Source organism: Antechinus flavipes, chromosome 4 (assembly GCF_016432865.1).
Source record: "Antechinus flavipes isolate AdamAnt ecotype Samford, QLD, Australia chromosome 4, AdamAnt_v2, whole genome shotgun sequence".
NCBI classification, from domain to species: domain Eukaryota; kingdom Metazoa; phylum Chordata; class Mammalia; order Dasyuromorphia; family Dasyuridae; genus Antechinus; species Antechinus flavipes.
The window spans coordinates 365,012,693-365,030,455 of NC_067401.1; the positions used below are offsets into that span (position 1 = coordinate 365,012,693).

The window sequence follows — 17,763 nt, forward strand, 5'->3', positions numbered from 1 at the left end:
ACACCTGTGGATATCCTACATCTCAAAAGAGTGAGGTGGGAACATACTCTCATCTTTTCTTTGCAGCTATGCCTATTCTTTGTAATATTGCAATCCTTGCTTTTGAATGCTTTTGTAGTTGCTCTTTCAGTTTACAATGTTGTAGCTTTATTATTGTTTTCTTAGCTCTGCTTACTTTACTCTGCATCAGATCTTGTAAATCTTTGCATGCTTCTTTGTAATGATCCATTCATCACTTTTTACAGCACAGTAATATTCCATCATATTTGTGTACCACAATTTGTTTAGCCAATGAGCATCCACTATTTCCAATTCTAGAAAATGTCACCTTATGAGTTCTGCTCCAACAAAGTGTCTGCTCTATATACTATGAAAAGGTATGGAGGAGGGAGAAATACTGAGCAGAGAGCTTATTTACAGCACCCCTCTGATCATTAACACTAAACAAGACAGAAAAAGGGAAACAAAATAAAATAAAGACACTACCATCACAGAGAAGATACAGTTCAGAACCCAAGTCAAGGAGAGATTCCCTATGAGGTACTTTACCTTCAGATGCTCCTGTTTGATGATGACATCATACTAATTATAACAAACTCTATCACAATGCAGAATATCCTAGATGAGATTCATAAATATTCAAAAGACTTTGGCTCAACTATACAATGGAAGAAAGGGGAAACAAGTAGAAAAAAATGTTCAATATCTAGACTATGACGTGCACTGACATTTATATAACACATTAAAGGCAGCATATATAAACTACTGAGTTATTTTATTCTGGCCCAATATTAACATTATTAAATATTATTATCCCCATTTTTGCAGATGAGGATGTGAACTCAAGGTAAGTAACTTGCAAAGTCACAAAACTTGTATGTGTCAGTGGTGAAATTGAATATGGGATTCTGAGCTGAGTTTCAGTGCTTTATCTACTGGATTATCTCACTTTTAAAATGAATACTATATAAAAAATAATATCTACTCCACTTTAAAGATCTCCATTAGGATCAATTATAATTCTAAATCCTGCTCTGTACCTAAAAATTTATAGAACAAATCTTTCCTCTCCTATATAGGAGTTAAAATGTCACACACAAGTAAAAACAAAAAAGAAAACTGAAGCCTCAACAAACAGCTCTGTTCTTTGTATATGACCCATCCTCACTAAAGTGAAAAGCTGTAAGTTAAAAAATTACATCTTATTAGGCTTACTTTATTCCCCCACTTTGATCACTACTGCTAAATACTGGTTGAAACAGATGACCTCTGATTACCTATCTCTGTATTCAAGCACTGTTATAATTATTCTGTTCTCACTTTGAAATGGTAGTAGAATCTGAATGTTTCAAAATTAAATTGCTCTTAAATAATTTTGGCCAAGATGAAACTTCTCCTGCGCTTAGAAAAGGAGGAAAAATCATGTATGTGACCATTAAGTATCATTTTTGGAACAAATAAATAAAAATGTCTTATGAGGTTACAACTGAAAAAAAAAATGAACTCATAATTCCTAACAAAAAAACTGATGATTTTGCTTATCAAAAAAAATTATTCAGAGGTTCTAAGTTTTTTTTAAGGTGGGTTCATTTATTCTACAAATTTCTTGCCAAGTGCTTGTGGTAATACAACACTAGCAATGGGGTATAGACAAAGTTTAAACAAGACACATTCCATTGGGAGGTCAGATTTAGAGCTGGAAGGACTTTAGAGATCACTGAATCCAACTCATTCCACAGATGAGGAAACTCAGATCCAGGGAGGTTAAATGACTACCCAAGATCACACAGTAAGATTTGTCAGAGTCAGGGTTTTAACATAGACCCTCTGACTCCAGATCAAGGGTTCTTTACATTATAAATTCATTCAAGTAGTATAACTGGCATTCAAAACTCAGTCCTCTGACTCATTTTACAGTGTTTCAAATCTATCCTCATGGAGTTTACAATCCATTAGAAGGCTAACAAATACACAATAACTATAATCCATGATAAATAAATTAGAGAAGTACAAAACAAAGTGCTACAGGAGGTCAAGAAGTAAAGATACTTTATTCAATAGGTAAGTTTAAGACAATGGATATTTTTAGGTAAAGAAGTAACATACAAAGACTTACTTGCATAAGAAAGATTATTTCCATATCAGTACAAAAGTTAGATTGGAAAAGGGAGGGAAATTGAGGAAGCATGTTCTGTGAGGAAACCATTAACCCAAGTAGCTAGAAATGAAAGTCTGTATTAGAATAATGGAAACAAGTAGAACACAGAGAAGACATGAAAAAATTAGTGTGTATAAACTCAAAAGGTTCTTATTACTATTCTTAGATAAGAGGTAAAGACAGAGAAGATATGAGAGACAGAGATATGTATAGTGGTATCAGAGAGAGACAGTCAGACAGAGAAACAGAGCGAGAAGGAAGGGGGCAGGAATGAAAAGGGTAATTCACAGGGGAAGTAGCACCAGAAATGAACTATGCAAAAAAGCTAGGTATTCTAAGAAGCCCTCTGTCTCGTAGGAGAAAAGTATATTCGAGGCTCACATAACATCCAGTGCAAAGACAGAATATCAAATTTGAGGAACAGTTCATGGACTAGCCGATATGGACAGTCATAGAGTCACAGGATCAAAGATTTATAGCTGAAAGAAATCTAGAGACCATCACATCCAAACCCCTCCTTAGGAAACTAAGACTTAGAGAGAAAATGACCTAGGATCAGTTTTAAAGTGGAAAAAATCTTAGAAACCATGGAACCCAACACTCTCATTATGTCTATGAAGACAAGGAAACTAATCCTTAGTCAGATGAAATAACCTGACTAGGATTATATGAATCCTTTTTGAATATTTTATGGAATGGGGTTATACTTGTAAAAGATGAGAGAGGATTTCACACCTTTCAGACTTGCTAAAATGGTTAAAAAAAATAATGAATGCTGGAGGGGATGTGGTAAAACTACAACACTAATGCTTTGTTGGTGGAGTTGTGAACTGATTTGATCATTCTGGACTATAAAACTGTGCATACCCTTTGATCCAGCAGTGTCTCTACTGTATCCCAAAGAGATCATAAAAAGGGACTCACATGTGCAAAAATATTTCTAATAGTCCTTTTTGTCATGGCAAGGAATTGTAAATTGAGTGCATGCCCATCAGCAGTGGAATGGCTGGATAAGTTACAGTAAGTATATGAAAGTAATGGAATATTGTTCCATAGGAAATGATGAGCAAGTTAATTTCAGAAAAGCCTGGAAAGGTTTACAAGAACTGATACTAAGTGAGTAGAACCAAGAAAACACTGTACACAGCAACAAAAAGATTATGATGATCAGCTCTGAAGGATTTAGCTCTTTTCAACAATGAGATAATTCAAGGCAATTTCAATAGACTTGGGATGGAGGGAGAAAGAACTATGTAGACTAAATTTGGATTGAAGCATGGTATTTTCATTTTTTTTTGGTTGTTACTGTTTTGCTTTTTTTTTTTTTTTTCATTTTTTCTTTCATCTTTGTTCTGATTTTTCTTGTGCAGCATGACAAATATGAAAATATGTTTGGAAGAATTGCAAAAAGGAGAGGAAAGAGGATAAAGAGGGTGGTGACAGAGAGAGGAGAGAGAACTTTGGGATTCACTCACAATCAGGAGATAAGCAGATGGATTAAGATTTAGCAAGATATTAATTAATAAGAGTGGTCAGAAAGGTAGGAAAAGAATCTAGAGAGAGCAGGAATGAAAATCAAAAGAGGGTAGCTGATAGTAACAATGCTGCAAGTGAAGAAAAGGCCACTGGATTTAGCTACTAAGAGATCATTAGCAGTGCATCCCCTTTGACCTACTACTACTTCGCCTATACCTCAAAGAGATCATAAAGGAAAAAAAGGACATTTTATATATATATATTAAAAACAACAACAACAACCCCAAAACAAAAACCAAGCCCATCCTTAACATCTCTTTTCATGGTTTATTAGCTATAGCTATCAATTAAAGAATAGCTAAACAAATTATGGCATATCAATGCAAGAGCACATTATTATTGTGCCATGAGGAATGATAAAAGGGTCAAGTCTTATATGAGAAACCCGATAAGGCTTATAAGAACTGAAACAAAGGGAAATAAGCAGAAGCACGAGAACAATTATACAATGATTACCATTATTAACAATACAATGAAGACAAATAACTTTCAAAGAATGATGAATAATGATCATCCATGATTCCAGAGGACCAGTGATAAAATATGCTCTATATCCGGCTACATTCAGCATACAGAATGAGACCCATAATCTGAAATGATTAGTACCAGATTGTGTCTTGCTTGACTATGCATAAAGTTTTGTTTTTACTTTTTCCTCTGGGAAGAAAAGAACATGAAAGAAAAAAAAAAGATGTCTCTTAATTGAAAAAACTTATTATTTCAGTTAAAAAGTGATAAAGATTAAAAAAAATAAAAGATTTTAAAAGATCAATAGTTACTTTAAAAAGATCAGTTTCAATAGAATGATGATTATCAAAAGTCAGATTTCAAGAGGCTAAGAAGTTAAGAGAAAAAGAAAATGAAGTATCAGAGAATATCACAGATAACTTTTTTCCTCAGTGTTTGACTGTGAAAGGGAAGAGTGGTAGAGGAAATCTCTAAGCCTTCATTTCCTTATTTGTCACCTCTCTCAAAGATACAGAGTATACAAAAAGAGCTAATGTCTATAAACTTTGAAAAACTTTTTAAACTTTCAAAATCATGGATTTTACAAATCTTGGCTGGCATAATAAAAAGACATTTTTGTACTTAAAAATTCTCAGACTAATTTATGTGAAAATCAAAATGTCAATGAAAGGCAGCATGGTACAGTGAAAAGACCAGGAAATAAAGAATTCTTAGGTCAAATATAAACTCCTCTGTACAAATCCTGAGTCTGCCCCTCACTTGTGTAAAAATAGATAAGATTTACTCTTTGGGTCTCAGTTAATCTCTCTTTAAAATGAAAAAGTTGAACTAAAAGACCTCTAAGATCATTTTTAGTTCCAAATCTATTACCCTAAACCAATAAACCAATTATTATGGATAAAGGTTATGTAAACATTTACTCACGACCACACTTGGTACTTTACAAATTACAGTATTTAATAATATTTCTGGAGATGGAACTATTGATTGTTATATTTCAAAAGTTTAATTGGGACATAACTTTAATAAAATTTAAGTCCCTATTAAAAAAATAAACTATACAAACTTCAAAAGCAATTTTAATAAGATGCACATTTTAATTATGTACAAGTTATGTTATTTATATTCCTCAAAGGCCTCTGGCTTCTTATCTTCACAAAATCTCACATCAATCTCAATATACAAAGCAAAATAGAAATCTCATCTTTAAATTATTAGATGCAATTTAAATGTGTTTTTGTTTTGTTTCTTGATTTCTAGATGAAGTTATAGTTAAAAAATGAAAACCAATTCTCACTTTAATCTTGATGTCAACACTATGAAAAGAAACCTGATAAAAGTATAAATAAACCAAGAAAAAAAATTAAAATAATTCCCCAAAATTTCATATAGAAAACAGAACACCTCAGGTGGTCTTAAGAAATTAGTTCTTTTTAGCGTTTCATCTCAATATAAGACTTTTTAAAGGCCTTTCCCCTTATTTTAATGCAATTATCACAACTACCCTTTAAGTTTAGTTTAATAAACCAGCTATTATTTGTGTGTGCTTATATCTACAGACATCCATACAGATATGCATCTATATAGAGTGATATTTTAAGCATTTATTCAACATCCATCATCTACCACCCTGAGAGGGATGAAAAAACTCAACAAAGTCTCTATACTCAAAAAATGTATCTATTTATTTAAGACATGTCGAAGACAAGGAGATGTTAAACTTTTTTTTTTTTTTTTTAAGATTTTTGATCAAATGATCTTCTGCTGGGACCTATAGCTTATATCTTTTGAGAGTAAGGGACAGATTTGTGCTATCATTTTCCTCTTTCCTTTTTCCTCCTGGAAAAGCTAAGGAACCTTAACTGGAAAAGAAAACATCTTTGCCAAATGAAAGATCAGGACAAATTCAGAGACATGCGCGCTTGCGTGCACACACACACACACACACACTTTCAATACATATAAATATACATTTCAAGTGCTCCATGCCAGGTACATTATAGTATATGAACATACACATATGATACATGCACACATATACATATATACATATACATTAAGGTTCTTACAACTGTTAAGTTGTATAATGGGCAATTTTACAAATTATGAATCATTAAAACAAGAGAAAAAAAAGCATGCACAAAGCTGAAGGAGCAATGAAATTATTGATCCACTAGTGCTGCTTAGTCAAAATGATTATTGAAGAAAATGAAGGAAGATAAAGTGGCAGGATAAGGTGTTGGAAGACTTGGGTTCCAGTCTTGCTTTTGTTAATAACTTCTGCTGGTTAAATTACCACCTCTCTAGTTTTCAGTTTCCTTATCTATAAAATGAGGAAGACTATGATGTCTGAGGTTCCTTCTTTTTTTTTCCTTTGCCAAAAGAAAGATTTATAAGAGTTTACAGACAAAAATAAGAGATAAAATAATCACACCAGCAGAGGCAAATATGAAATAGAGTTGAGAGAATTTATAGTTAGCAAGGAAAACGACAGCTCTCCTGGTGAATTAACCAAGAGAAAGGTAGTACTCCATGAGGTAGGAGAAAGCCATTATCTAACATTGTCCAGAATCAGCTAGAGTAAGGAGAATGGTCCCAATTAAAAGGAAGACACTATGATAGAGAAAAAGAGAGTACCTCATAGTGGCTTAGTCCAAGAGAATTTAGCAAATATCTTCACCATAAGCAGATCTATAAGGGAAATGTAGCCTTAGGAGTTGCAAAGGCACAAACTGAAGAGGAAGAGTTAACAATCAGTAATTGCTGCCTGGGGTATCCAAACTCTATCCACTAGTCTATGTTATTTTTCAATCTCAGCATTAAAAGCCTTAATTTAAATTTTATTTTAGTTATAATTTAATATTTCAATACCATTTATTCCTTTTGGAGCAGCCTGGAGGTAAAAAAAAAAAAAAATTCACCAAGTGTTAAACTTAAAGGAAGACCATATTTAAATCTTTTTTCTGAGGCTTATTAATAATTGTGTGACTACTTCAATCTATCCTCCACTAAAGCTATCCAACTAATCTTCCTAAAATACAGGTATGATTACATGGCACACAACCCTCTCCCTCATTCAATCAACTCCCCTGACTCCTTATCGCCTCCAGGATCAAATAAAAGTCCTCTATTTGGCATATAGAGCTTTTCATAGCATAGCTTCAATTTTTTTCTTTTCTTATATTTTATTCCCCTTTATGTCCCAGGGGACAATGACCTTCTTTTGCTATTCCTTATACTCACCACTCCATCTCCTTACCAATGTTTTCACTTGTTCCATATCCAGAATTCTCTCCCTTCTCTTCACCACCTGGCTTCCCTGATTTCTTTCAAGTCTTAATTAAAGTCCCAGTTTCTCCAAAGAAGCCTTTTTCAGTCCAACTTAATCTTGGTGGCATTCCTCTCATATTACCCTCAATTTATCTTATCTATATATTTTGTTTGTAAATACTTGTTTTCCTGCTGTCTCCTTCCCCTCCTCTCCCCCCTCTAGTCCCCCAATCAGACCATGGGCTTCTTGAAAGCAGAGTGCCTTGTGAGTGTCTTTGTTTTTGCCTTCCTCCCAGTATCTGGCAAAGAGGAGATACTAAGTAAATGCTAACTGACTAACTGACCATGACAGTTCCTTTACTGGCTGATCCCAAGTATCGATATTATTAAATTAGGCACAATAATATTTGAAACAACTACTTCACAGGGTTTTGGGGCTCAATTAAAATAACATGTAAAATGCTTGCTATTTCAATTCTATTTAAATTTTTGGTTACAAAATTTCTGAAGTGACAAAAGAAATAACTATTAGTAACAAAATGAGAAATATAGATAATAAAATGCTAAAGATATAGAAAAATCAATGTGGATTATAAGATCGAATAAACCTATGTTTTCAGGGTAGAAGAAACACATAATGACTTTCCTAAGGTCCTATAATTTGATAGTCACAGAGCTGGACCCAGCAGCACAACCATATTCTCAGCCCAGGGCTCTTTCCTACATTCATCATTCTAAAGAAGAGGAAACAGTGAAACATAAGTACATGTTACAAGTAATCAAGTTGAGTGATACAATGATAGAAATCTACATCTATAGAGTTGCCACTATATCACACACAGCATTATAAAATTAAAAGTATGATGAGGAAAAAAGGCTTCAGAAAATATTGGGGCATAAGAGGTAAACAATTTAGAAATCCTAAAGATTTGAAAACTTTTGCCCAATCCATATGTACCTGGCTTCATTATCCTATTTCTGTCTCCCAAGGGGAGCTCTATGTGATTCATTGGATCACAGGCAATTTCAGATTTGCCAGTTTATTACTAGCTTCTCTAAGCCTGATTACCAATTACCATGGTGATTCATGTTTGGTACTGTATTACACTGTAAAGTATAACTTAATTAAACCATTTTTAAAAAAAACTAACTGGCACTTCCCAAATTTGTCAAATCAAATTTGACTATACTGAAAAGTATTACAAAATCAAAGCAACATCCTCTCTTACAAATTACACAATAAAATATATTATAAATTCACAGACTAGCAAATTATCTGCCAAAATTCCAAACTAGAAATGTACTAGACAAAGAGAAAAATTAGGAACCTGGGAAATAAAAGAAAATATTTTTCCCTTCTTTTCACAAAACTAGTAGATAATTCAAAATGGGATTTACTGAAACACTTAATTTTTCCAGTCACCCCAGTTTACAATATCAATTCTTCATTCTTAATACCAGTTGCCAGTACTTCCTCCGGAAGTGAGAAGTGACCTAGAACCAACTGTGTATATACCTGTATTTATATTTCTGTAAACACCCATATACATAATTGTGTGTGTGTGTGTGTGTGTACATATTGCCCATGGAGACATAAGCTTCTTAATGGAAGGGCTGTTTTGGTTTTATTTTTGTATTCCTACTTTGCACTTAATTAAATGCTTATAGATGAAGGCTTGGTAGAGGATGTGAAAGTTGAGCTAAATCTCAGAGTAGGATTTACATATGAGGTTCAGAGGTAAAGAACACTCAGACAAAATATGGATGGGAATTAGCATAGCATGATGTCTACTTCTACATGGAAATAGCATGGAACATTTTTGTTTTTTAAAATCATTTAGAGGAGAAACAGAAAAGAGGCAATATAGTAGTAAATAGAGAGATGAATGATGTACAGGTAGTACTGCTATTGAATAATTTACTACTATATTATACATGTACTAAATAAATTACCTCCTTATTTATTTGACCCTTCTGTGGTAAATTCCATATAGTAACTATGGATAGAATATACACTGGCAAATAGTCTCCAGGAACCCAATACAAATATAAGTTTTAAAACTGCTCCAAAAGTATCCCAGTCACAGTTTTCCTAGTCTTGACCATATGTAAGAAGTGTCTCAGATCTATAAAATGAGTATTACAAAAAGTTTTTTTTTAATTTTTTAAATGCTTCAATTTTTTTTTATTTTAAACTAGCAACATACAATTTTACTAACCCTATAGGAACTGGGATAATTGTTCCTGAATTGACAAACAGGAAAAAAAAACAAATTTTGGAAATATTCATTGTAAAAACACCCAACTTAGTAAAATAAAATATTTTGCATAGTTGAGTTCTATTATGTACAACCTCTTTTTAAAATTACTCAATATTAAGTGTTTCACCAGCTGAGAAATCCATTATGACAATTCTATTTCATCATTTAGAGAATATGCTCATAGGATCTTAAAGTAAATATTCTTTGAAAAGTATATACACACTGTTCCCAAAGAGAAAAAAATTCTCTCAATTTTATTAGGTTCAAAAGGATGCATGTTATAAAAATCTCACTCATACACATATCTACAAATATAATTTTTTATACTGAAAATGTGGTAAAGTGTTCATGTTACTGACCTTAGTCTTCCCAGTGCTTGAGGGGAAAAGGTTTTGTGTGTGTGTGTGTGTGTGTGTGTGTGTGTGTGTGTGTGTTATTGATTTTTCTAATGCTTATTCATATTACAGGAAAATTTCTATGAATTATTTGGAAAAATGCTTTTATTTCAAGTAAAAACTATTAGTGAAAGGCAAGTTTGATTAATTATGCCAATATTAACATGTTTAGCCAAATTAACTTGCTGTTCTAGCTCAATGAAGCTACAGGTAAGAAGGAAGTATGTTTGTTATCAGTTATTGGGGGAACAGGAAATATAAGACAAATTCATTTATTAATCCTCATAATAACTCCTCACATTCTATAGTGCTTAAGTTACATGTTCTACAGATCTAGCTATTCTAGAGAGCAATTTGGAACTATGCTTAAAAACTTATCAAACTGTGCATACCCTTTGATCCAGCAGTGTTACTATTGGGCTTATATCCCAAAGAGATCTTAAAGGAGGGAAAGAGAGAGACCCACATGTGCAAAAATGTTTGTGGCAGCCCTTTTTGTAGTGGCAAGAAACTAGAAACTGAATTGATGCTCAACAATTGGAGAATGGCTGAATAAATTATGGTATATGAATGTTATGGAATATTACTGTTCTGTAAGAAAAGAACAATAGGATGATATCAGAGAGGCCTAGAGAGACTTAGATGAACTGATGCTAAGTGAAATGAGCAGAATTAAAAGATCATTATACATGGCAACAACAAGATTATATGATGATCAATTCTTATGGACATGGCTCTCTTCAATAACGAGATGATTCAAACCAGTTCCAAATGTGTAGTGATTAAGAGAGCCATCTACACCCAGAGATTAGACTGTGGGAACTGAGTGTAGACCACAATATAGCATTTTCACTCTTTGCTATGTTGTGGTCCACGCTCAATTTGCTTGAAATTTATTTTGCTTCCTTTTTTTTGTGTGTGTGTGCAGCACAATAATTGTATAAATATGAATACATATATTGGATTTAACATATATTTCTACCATGTTTAACATATATTGGACTACTTGCCATCTAGGGGAGGGCGTGGGGGAAAAGAAGGAAAATTGGAATACAGGGTTTTGCAAGGGCTAATGATGAAGAATTATTCACGTATAGGTTTTGAAAAATAAAAAACTTTGATTTAAAAAAAAAAAGAAAGAAAATGAAAAATGTTCTAATATTGTCTACTAATTATTTTGGTCTACTGGCCTTGTCTTCCTCACAACTAAATTGTAAGTTTCTAATGGCAAGAATTAATCAAATGAAGAACCCATGGATAGATCACCTGTTTTAGAATCCAGAGGTCCTGAGTTCAAATTCAGTTCCAAACACTTACTAGCTGTGTGTCTCTGGCCAAGTTGCTTAACCCTCTTTGCCTCAAAAACAAATAAATAAATAAATAATAATCAATTGACAAGCATCTATTAAGCGTACAATCTTCAAGGTATTGGGGATATAAAGATAAAAAAGAGAGACAAACAAACTTGCTCTCAAGCACTTTACATTCTGTGAGGGAAATGTTTGTACACACATTAAATAGATTTAACATATATACAATTTAAATAGCAATCATACCTAACATTATTATTAATCAAGTACTGCTTTCTGGTTTGCATACCATTTATTCTACTTTATAAGTAAATCTAATATCAGCTGAGACCACTGAAGAAAGCTTATCACATACTTAATCTGAGTGTATACACACACACACACACACACACACACACGTGTATATGTGTAATCTAACTTATCCTCACAAAAAACTTGGAAAGTAGATATAACCCCCATTTTACAGATGAGGAAATTCAGTTGGAGAGAGGTTAAATGATTTGCCCAGGGTCACATAGCTAGCAAATATCAAAGAAATAATCTGAATTCAGGTTATCTTCCCTCCAAGTCCAAGTCTATCCGTTATGCCAACTAGTAGCCTTCTGGTAAAATACATGTTAGTAGGAGGAGTGAGGGATTAGAGTTTACTCTTCTTTAATTGAAAGTAATTTACTAAATTAAGGGAATAATCCTAAGGGAATGAGCAGTGTGATTTAATATTCAGTAACTTAGTTTAGAGATATGAGAAAATCAGAGAAGTAAGGAAAATCAATTATATCTAGAATGATCACTTGAAAATCAGATAAAGAGAACTATTCACAATTTTCAACTAGATTAACTCCAAATGAGTAATTTTTCAGCAACTACTTTTAATCAGAAACCTTTTAAGATTTTTTTACATCTCACTCCCTCACTCCAGTAACTCTACAGGCTATGTATGATTCCTCAGACATCACTTATGAATACAATTTTCATCTCCCCTGTCCTTGACATTGCTGTAGCTGTCTCCCATGTCTGGAATATTCCTTCTTCTCTCCTTTGTCACTTGCCATCTCTGGTTTCCTTCATAAATCAGCTGGAAAAGCTACCTTTAACAAAAGGCCTCTTCTGGTTCCTCAGATGCTACTACCTACCCCTCCAAGGTTATCTGTTTTGCATACATCTATACATGTAAAATTGACTTCTCCTAAAAATGTGCACTTCTGGAGGGCAAAAACTGCTTCGCTTTGTCTTCGCATCACATATCTACCAAAGGTACTATGGACCTACACAGTTTGCAATTATCCTTGACTTAGAACATATTCACACAATTGACATTCATTCTTGCTTAATTTTAAAATATTTTTACTATGCCTTTATACATAATACTACATTCTGTACTGATTCCATACTGAATGAAAGACACTCAATGTTGATTCTTTTAAGAAAGATATAGAAAAAATATGCTCAAACACTAAGAAAAAATCATTATCTTCAAAAGAAAATTAACAGATATAAAAATATACTATTCATTCTATCTTACCTTCTGTTCACAAATATCAATAATGAAGAAGTGTATAAATATTTTGGATGCAGCTATGCTTTACAACTAATCTCTACTAACAAATGAGACCTTTCCCCCTCTATCCTTATGGCTTACTTTGATTTAAAGCCGATTCTTCATTATATACAAAGTCACTAATGATGCAATTTCTTAAATCATAATTCTTAATTTATCAGTGGCTCCGTAATATTTTTGTTATCCCAGATTTGAATCAAGAACAAAAATTCTTGCGATTATAGTTACTAACGTGACGTCTAAATGTCATTTTGCTGAAATTTCTCCATTGTAACATGTTTATATACTTCAAACGATCAGGCTCTAAAATCTATAATCCTACCCAAGAGCTACAAAAATGAACTTAAATCTCTAATCTCACATCTTTTGTCTAAGAATCTATTAAGTTGTTCAAAATTTAAGAGCTGTGAAGTACCAACTTGTTAACCAGACTATCAAAGCCTCTAGAAAGCAGATAAGACTTTTTATTCCCAGAAACAAGCAAAGAATCAAGGAAAGAGCCCCATTTAAATGCCAAAATTAGTTTTTGGATTCTTGTTTCGATCAAAACCTTGAGAGAATATGAATCTTTTCAAGAGACATTATTATTTTAACAAGATTCTTTGGGTTGTTTAAGAATTTAAATGCTCTGAGAAGACTGCATCTTCATAAATATTCCTGAGAGCTATTTGTTAAAAGGCACAGAAGTGACAACTGAAAACCCTTTCCCTCACTGACCTGCACCCTTGTGACATACTAGAGGAAGAGAGATATTTAAAGTAAAACCTGCCCAGAATCATCACTACCAACTTGAAAAGAAAGCGCTGTTGGCTTTATAAGGATTTAAAATCTCCTGTCCTAATCCCAGGCCAAAGAAGCTGGGGTTTTTGGAAAATAGGCTTATTTCAGTCCAACAACCCCATTCATAGCTGGGTAAATATAAACGCACAGATAAGACACACTTCCCGTGTCCACCTCTCCACTCTGGACTCGACTCTTCTCCCCTTCCCCGAATAAAAAAGTAAAGATACAATGTTGCAAAAAGCAAAGTCACGGGGCGATGGAAAGGGGGCGGAGGAGGGTGAGAAGAGAGGGTCCGAGAGGGAAGGATGGGGGCGCGCCAAAGAGCGCAGCAGCAGCGGGGTGTGCCACGGGGAAGCCGGAGCTCGTGCGTACAGATGCAGAGGCATAAATAAAGCCGGCCTCGGAGAGTCTTCTTCGCAGTTAGACGAGCCTGCCATCTCCTCGCCCCCTCCCCGACTCCATTAACAACGCGGATCCTGCCCCCAGCTCCGATGGGGGAGGGGATCCATATCCACCCCCCACCCCCCTCCTCCACCCCCCCGACCCCGAGCTGGGAGGAGGATGAGGACCGCCGGCTCCCGGCTCCCGGCTCCGGCAGGCCGGGCCCAGCCGGGCGGGGGGTGGGGGGAGAGGCGCGGCGGGCGCGGCCCTGGGGGAGGAGGGGGACGCGCCTCTTTACTCACATTCTCCGTGTCCCGCTCGTTCACGGTCGGCAATGGCGTCCGGGCAGACATTTTGTGCGGGCGCGGCGACTGCCGCGGGGTCGCTCCCGGGTCTCGGCCGACCAGCCAGAAAGGAGGGGAGGCGGGGAGCGCGGGGGGCGGGCCGGACTGGAGGGGGCGGGAAGGCCCCGGTCGGAGGCGGGCGGGGAGCGGGCCGGCCTGCAGTGCGCGGTCCCGAGCGGGCGGGGGAAAGGGAGGACGAGGACGAAGACGAGGACGAGGAGCGAAGGGGGGAGAGAACCCTCTTCCCGCGGCGCCGGGAAAGGAGAGCGACGGCGATGAGCGGGCGGGGAGTGGGGAGAGGAGGGAGGACGAAAGGAGGAGGGCGGGTGTCAGAAGCGAAGAGGGAGGAGGGCCGGAGGAGAGGATGGAGAAGGGATGGATGGCAGGTCCCGCTAGGCTTTCCGAGTCAAGGGTGATGTTCGAGCCTCAAATCCCAGCAGGCGGGGCGAAGCTTGAGCCTCGGAGGAGGGGGCAGCCCCGAGGAGAGGACAGGACCGGCCCGGGCGGTCAGCACGTCCCACCGCCGCCGCGTATTCTGCTCCTTCCTCCTCCTGTCGCCACCGTCCCCGCCCCCTGCTCGCTCTCCGCTGGTCTCCTCAGGTGCGCGGCGCTGGGCCGTGCCGGGCATTCAAGCGCACCCGGCCCGAGGCGGCCCCGCCGCCTCTTCCCAGCTCCTCGGGTTCCCTGTATCGGACACTCAGCTCAGCAGTGAGGAGCGACACCGCCGAGCAGCCTCCCCTTGGATCCGGGCTGGCGGGCGCAGCACGCACAGCGAAGAGGCATTTGGCCGCTGCCGCCGCCGGGTGGGCGGGCGCCAGCCGGGGGTGGGGGCGGGGGGGGCGCCTCCATTCATTCCCTCATTAGGCATGCGGAGCCTCCTCCTCTTCCCCCCTCCTCCATCTCCCACCTCTTACTCCTCCTCCTCCTCTCTTCAAGTCCACTTCACAGTTTATTTTTGGTCCTTACCCCAATGCAGGGCAAAAAGTAGTCGAGGCACCTCTAGTCCCTTTTGTTCCTTCGGGGTTAAGTGGAATTAAATGACTTTCTTTGTGCTAAGGAAATACTTACGGGTCTTTTAAAAAAATAACACAATAAATCTCTTCCCCCTCCCCCAGCATTGCTCTAATTCTATCCTCTATTCATCTTTCACCATTTCTTTCTCGTCTTTCTCACCATATTCTTAGTTAAGTACTGTATTGAGATACAGTATTTACGGATAGTACGTCTCACCAAATGATGATGCTCTTCCTCCTCTTTCCTCTCTTCTATTGGAGTACCCACACACATACTATGTTGCTTTCTATCTCCTCTCCGGATTCTATCATGACTCATTCTATCTTACACCATCTTAAGAAGTGGACAGAGGAATAGCTAGCTGCACAGGTCTATCAAGAGCCTTCAAAGAAAGATTTTGGCACTTCAGGGAATTAGAGTAAAACGATGTTGAATGATTCAAATTTTTTGTGGGTTTGGGGTACAGAAAGGACTTAGCTGACTCACTTAAAATACATACCTTTGTACCTTTGGGGGTGTCACAACATTTACATTTGCCAGTCACCACTTCCTAGGAAACGATTGTCATTAGAAGCACGTTCAAAGAGAGAGGAAGCTTGTCTCCAACTCTTTTTCACTTCATCAAGGTGATTGACCCACTTCAGCCTTCCATTAATCTACTCCTAATTAAACCCCCCCGGAGAACACAATGTATCTTCCCCAAGACTCCTACTTGACTGCAGCCATATTTGTCTAATCTTAGATTAGTCGATAAAGTTTACCCATACCTTGCCTTCCACAATTTTACCATTTTATTCAGCTATTCCCCATTTTCCTTATTTATACTATAGCGTTTTATCCATTAAATTATGAATGGAAGTTGGAGCTAAGGGGATCTGAAAATGTATTTTATTGAGGAGGATGTGTGCTACATGCACACATGTACATATGGAGATGCCTGTACATGAATTCTTATGTCCGTGTGTGGACATATACACATTGTAAATATATATGTGAGTGTACGGCTACTTAAAACAATTTATTCCCCCCAAATGTGCCGGGAACTCTAAGATACTGAAAATCTTGACCTTTTCATACAAATTATCCAATTTGAAGGTACTATTTGGGTAGCATAGGGTTTTCTTCCCCAAACTCATTGAAGGATAGTTCTGAAAAGTAAACATTTGACTCAATCATCTTAACTGGCCAGCCCTAAAAACAGTAAATAGCAAAGATCCCAAGGACAAAATGTTTCCATCTTACATTTATTTCAAACATTCCTTAAGATCAGGGTGAAAGGACAGTTATTGGTTAATTACTGTTTTAAAAATTATTTTATGTTGAAATCACTCTATTCTCCAATTTACAAAGCAAATGAAAGGGGAATTAGAATTTAAAGTCATTCAACCCCTATAATTAATTGTCATCACATTCCAAACATAAGTTATTTTATGAAACTCCCAAGAAAACATCCTGAATCACAATGTACAACTGAGAATACGTTTTTATTAAAGCATTTCTACAGCAGCATCTTATGGGCCCCAAGAAGATTTGGCATTGCTAGGCAGAGGGGTCTACCTTTAATTACACTGGTTGATGAGAAAGGTGCCTAACCAAAAAGTTTACCCCCCCCAAAAAAAAGTGGAAATAGTAGGGAAAGTGTGTAATGATCTTAGTGACCCAAGTAGCAACTGTATTAGTATTTTCAGAATTTGTAATAAATTTTAGTGCATGACCAATTCAAGAAATTAATCATTTTCAAAGGTTCTCCTCATGATAATCCTGTGACACATACTTTTTTTAATCTCCTTTGTCCAAATGAGAGAACTGAGAGGCATAGAGTTCCAGTGATTTGTCCAAGCGTACAGAAGCATGCCAAGCTACAAAGCAGACAGCTGGCAGTGGTGGCACTAATTGATATCTTGCACTAGACAAGATTCACAACACAGTACAAGGCAGTAGAGCTAATTACAAGCAGAACTGCGACTGGAATCCAGGTTTTCAGTTCTCAGTTCTCTAGACCACATGGCTTCACAGACCAATGTGTAAATGTTAAAGTTCATTTGGGTAAATAAGCAGCACTGTACTGCTCATGTTGTTGGCACTCAGTAAAAGTTAAATGACAGATAATAGCATACAGCTAAAATACAAGTATAAAACAAGCATGTCAGTAACACGTAAAATATTAATATATTGATACATAAGCCTCAAAGTAGGCATGCCTTCCATTATTCAAACAAAATACTACAAAAACAATCCATCTGTCCAAAAATCGCATACAAACAAACCTCATTTGTTTCCATGGT

The 17,763-nt window shown here is 36.7% G+C and overlaps 1 protein-coding gene across 6 annotated transcripts in view; it reads right to left on the reverse strand.

Annotated features, from left to right (window-relative positions):
* Window positions 1-14,515, reverse strand: part of MARK1 (microtubule affinity regulating kinase 1) — a 147,297-nt gene extending 132,782 nt beyond the window's left edge. For all 6 annotated transcript variants that reach the window (XR_007953684.1, XM_051998260.1, XM_051998258.1 and 3 more), the window contains exon 1: window positions 14,423-14,515. Coding sequence is in view for 5 of the 6 variants with exons in the window: in XM_051998260.1 (XP_051854220.1) it covers window positions 14,423-14,473 (51 nt within the window). In the remaining variant the exon portion in view is untranslated. The remainder of the gene's footprint in view (window positions 1-14,422) is intronic.
* Window positions 14,516-17,763: the final 3,248 nt, after the last annotated feature.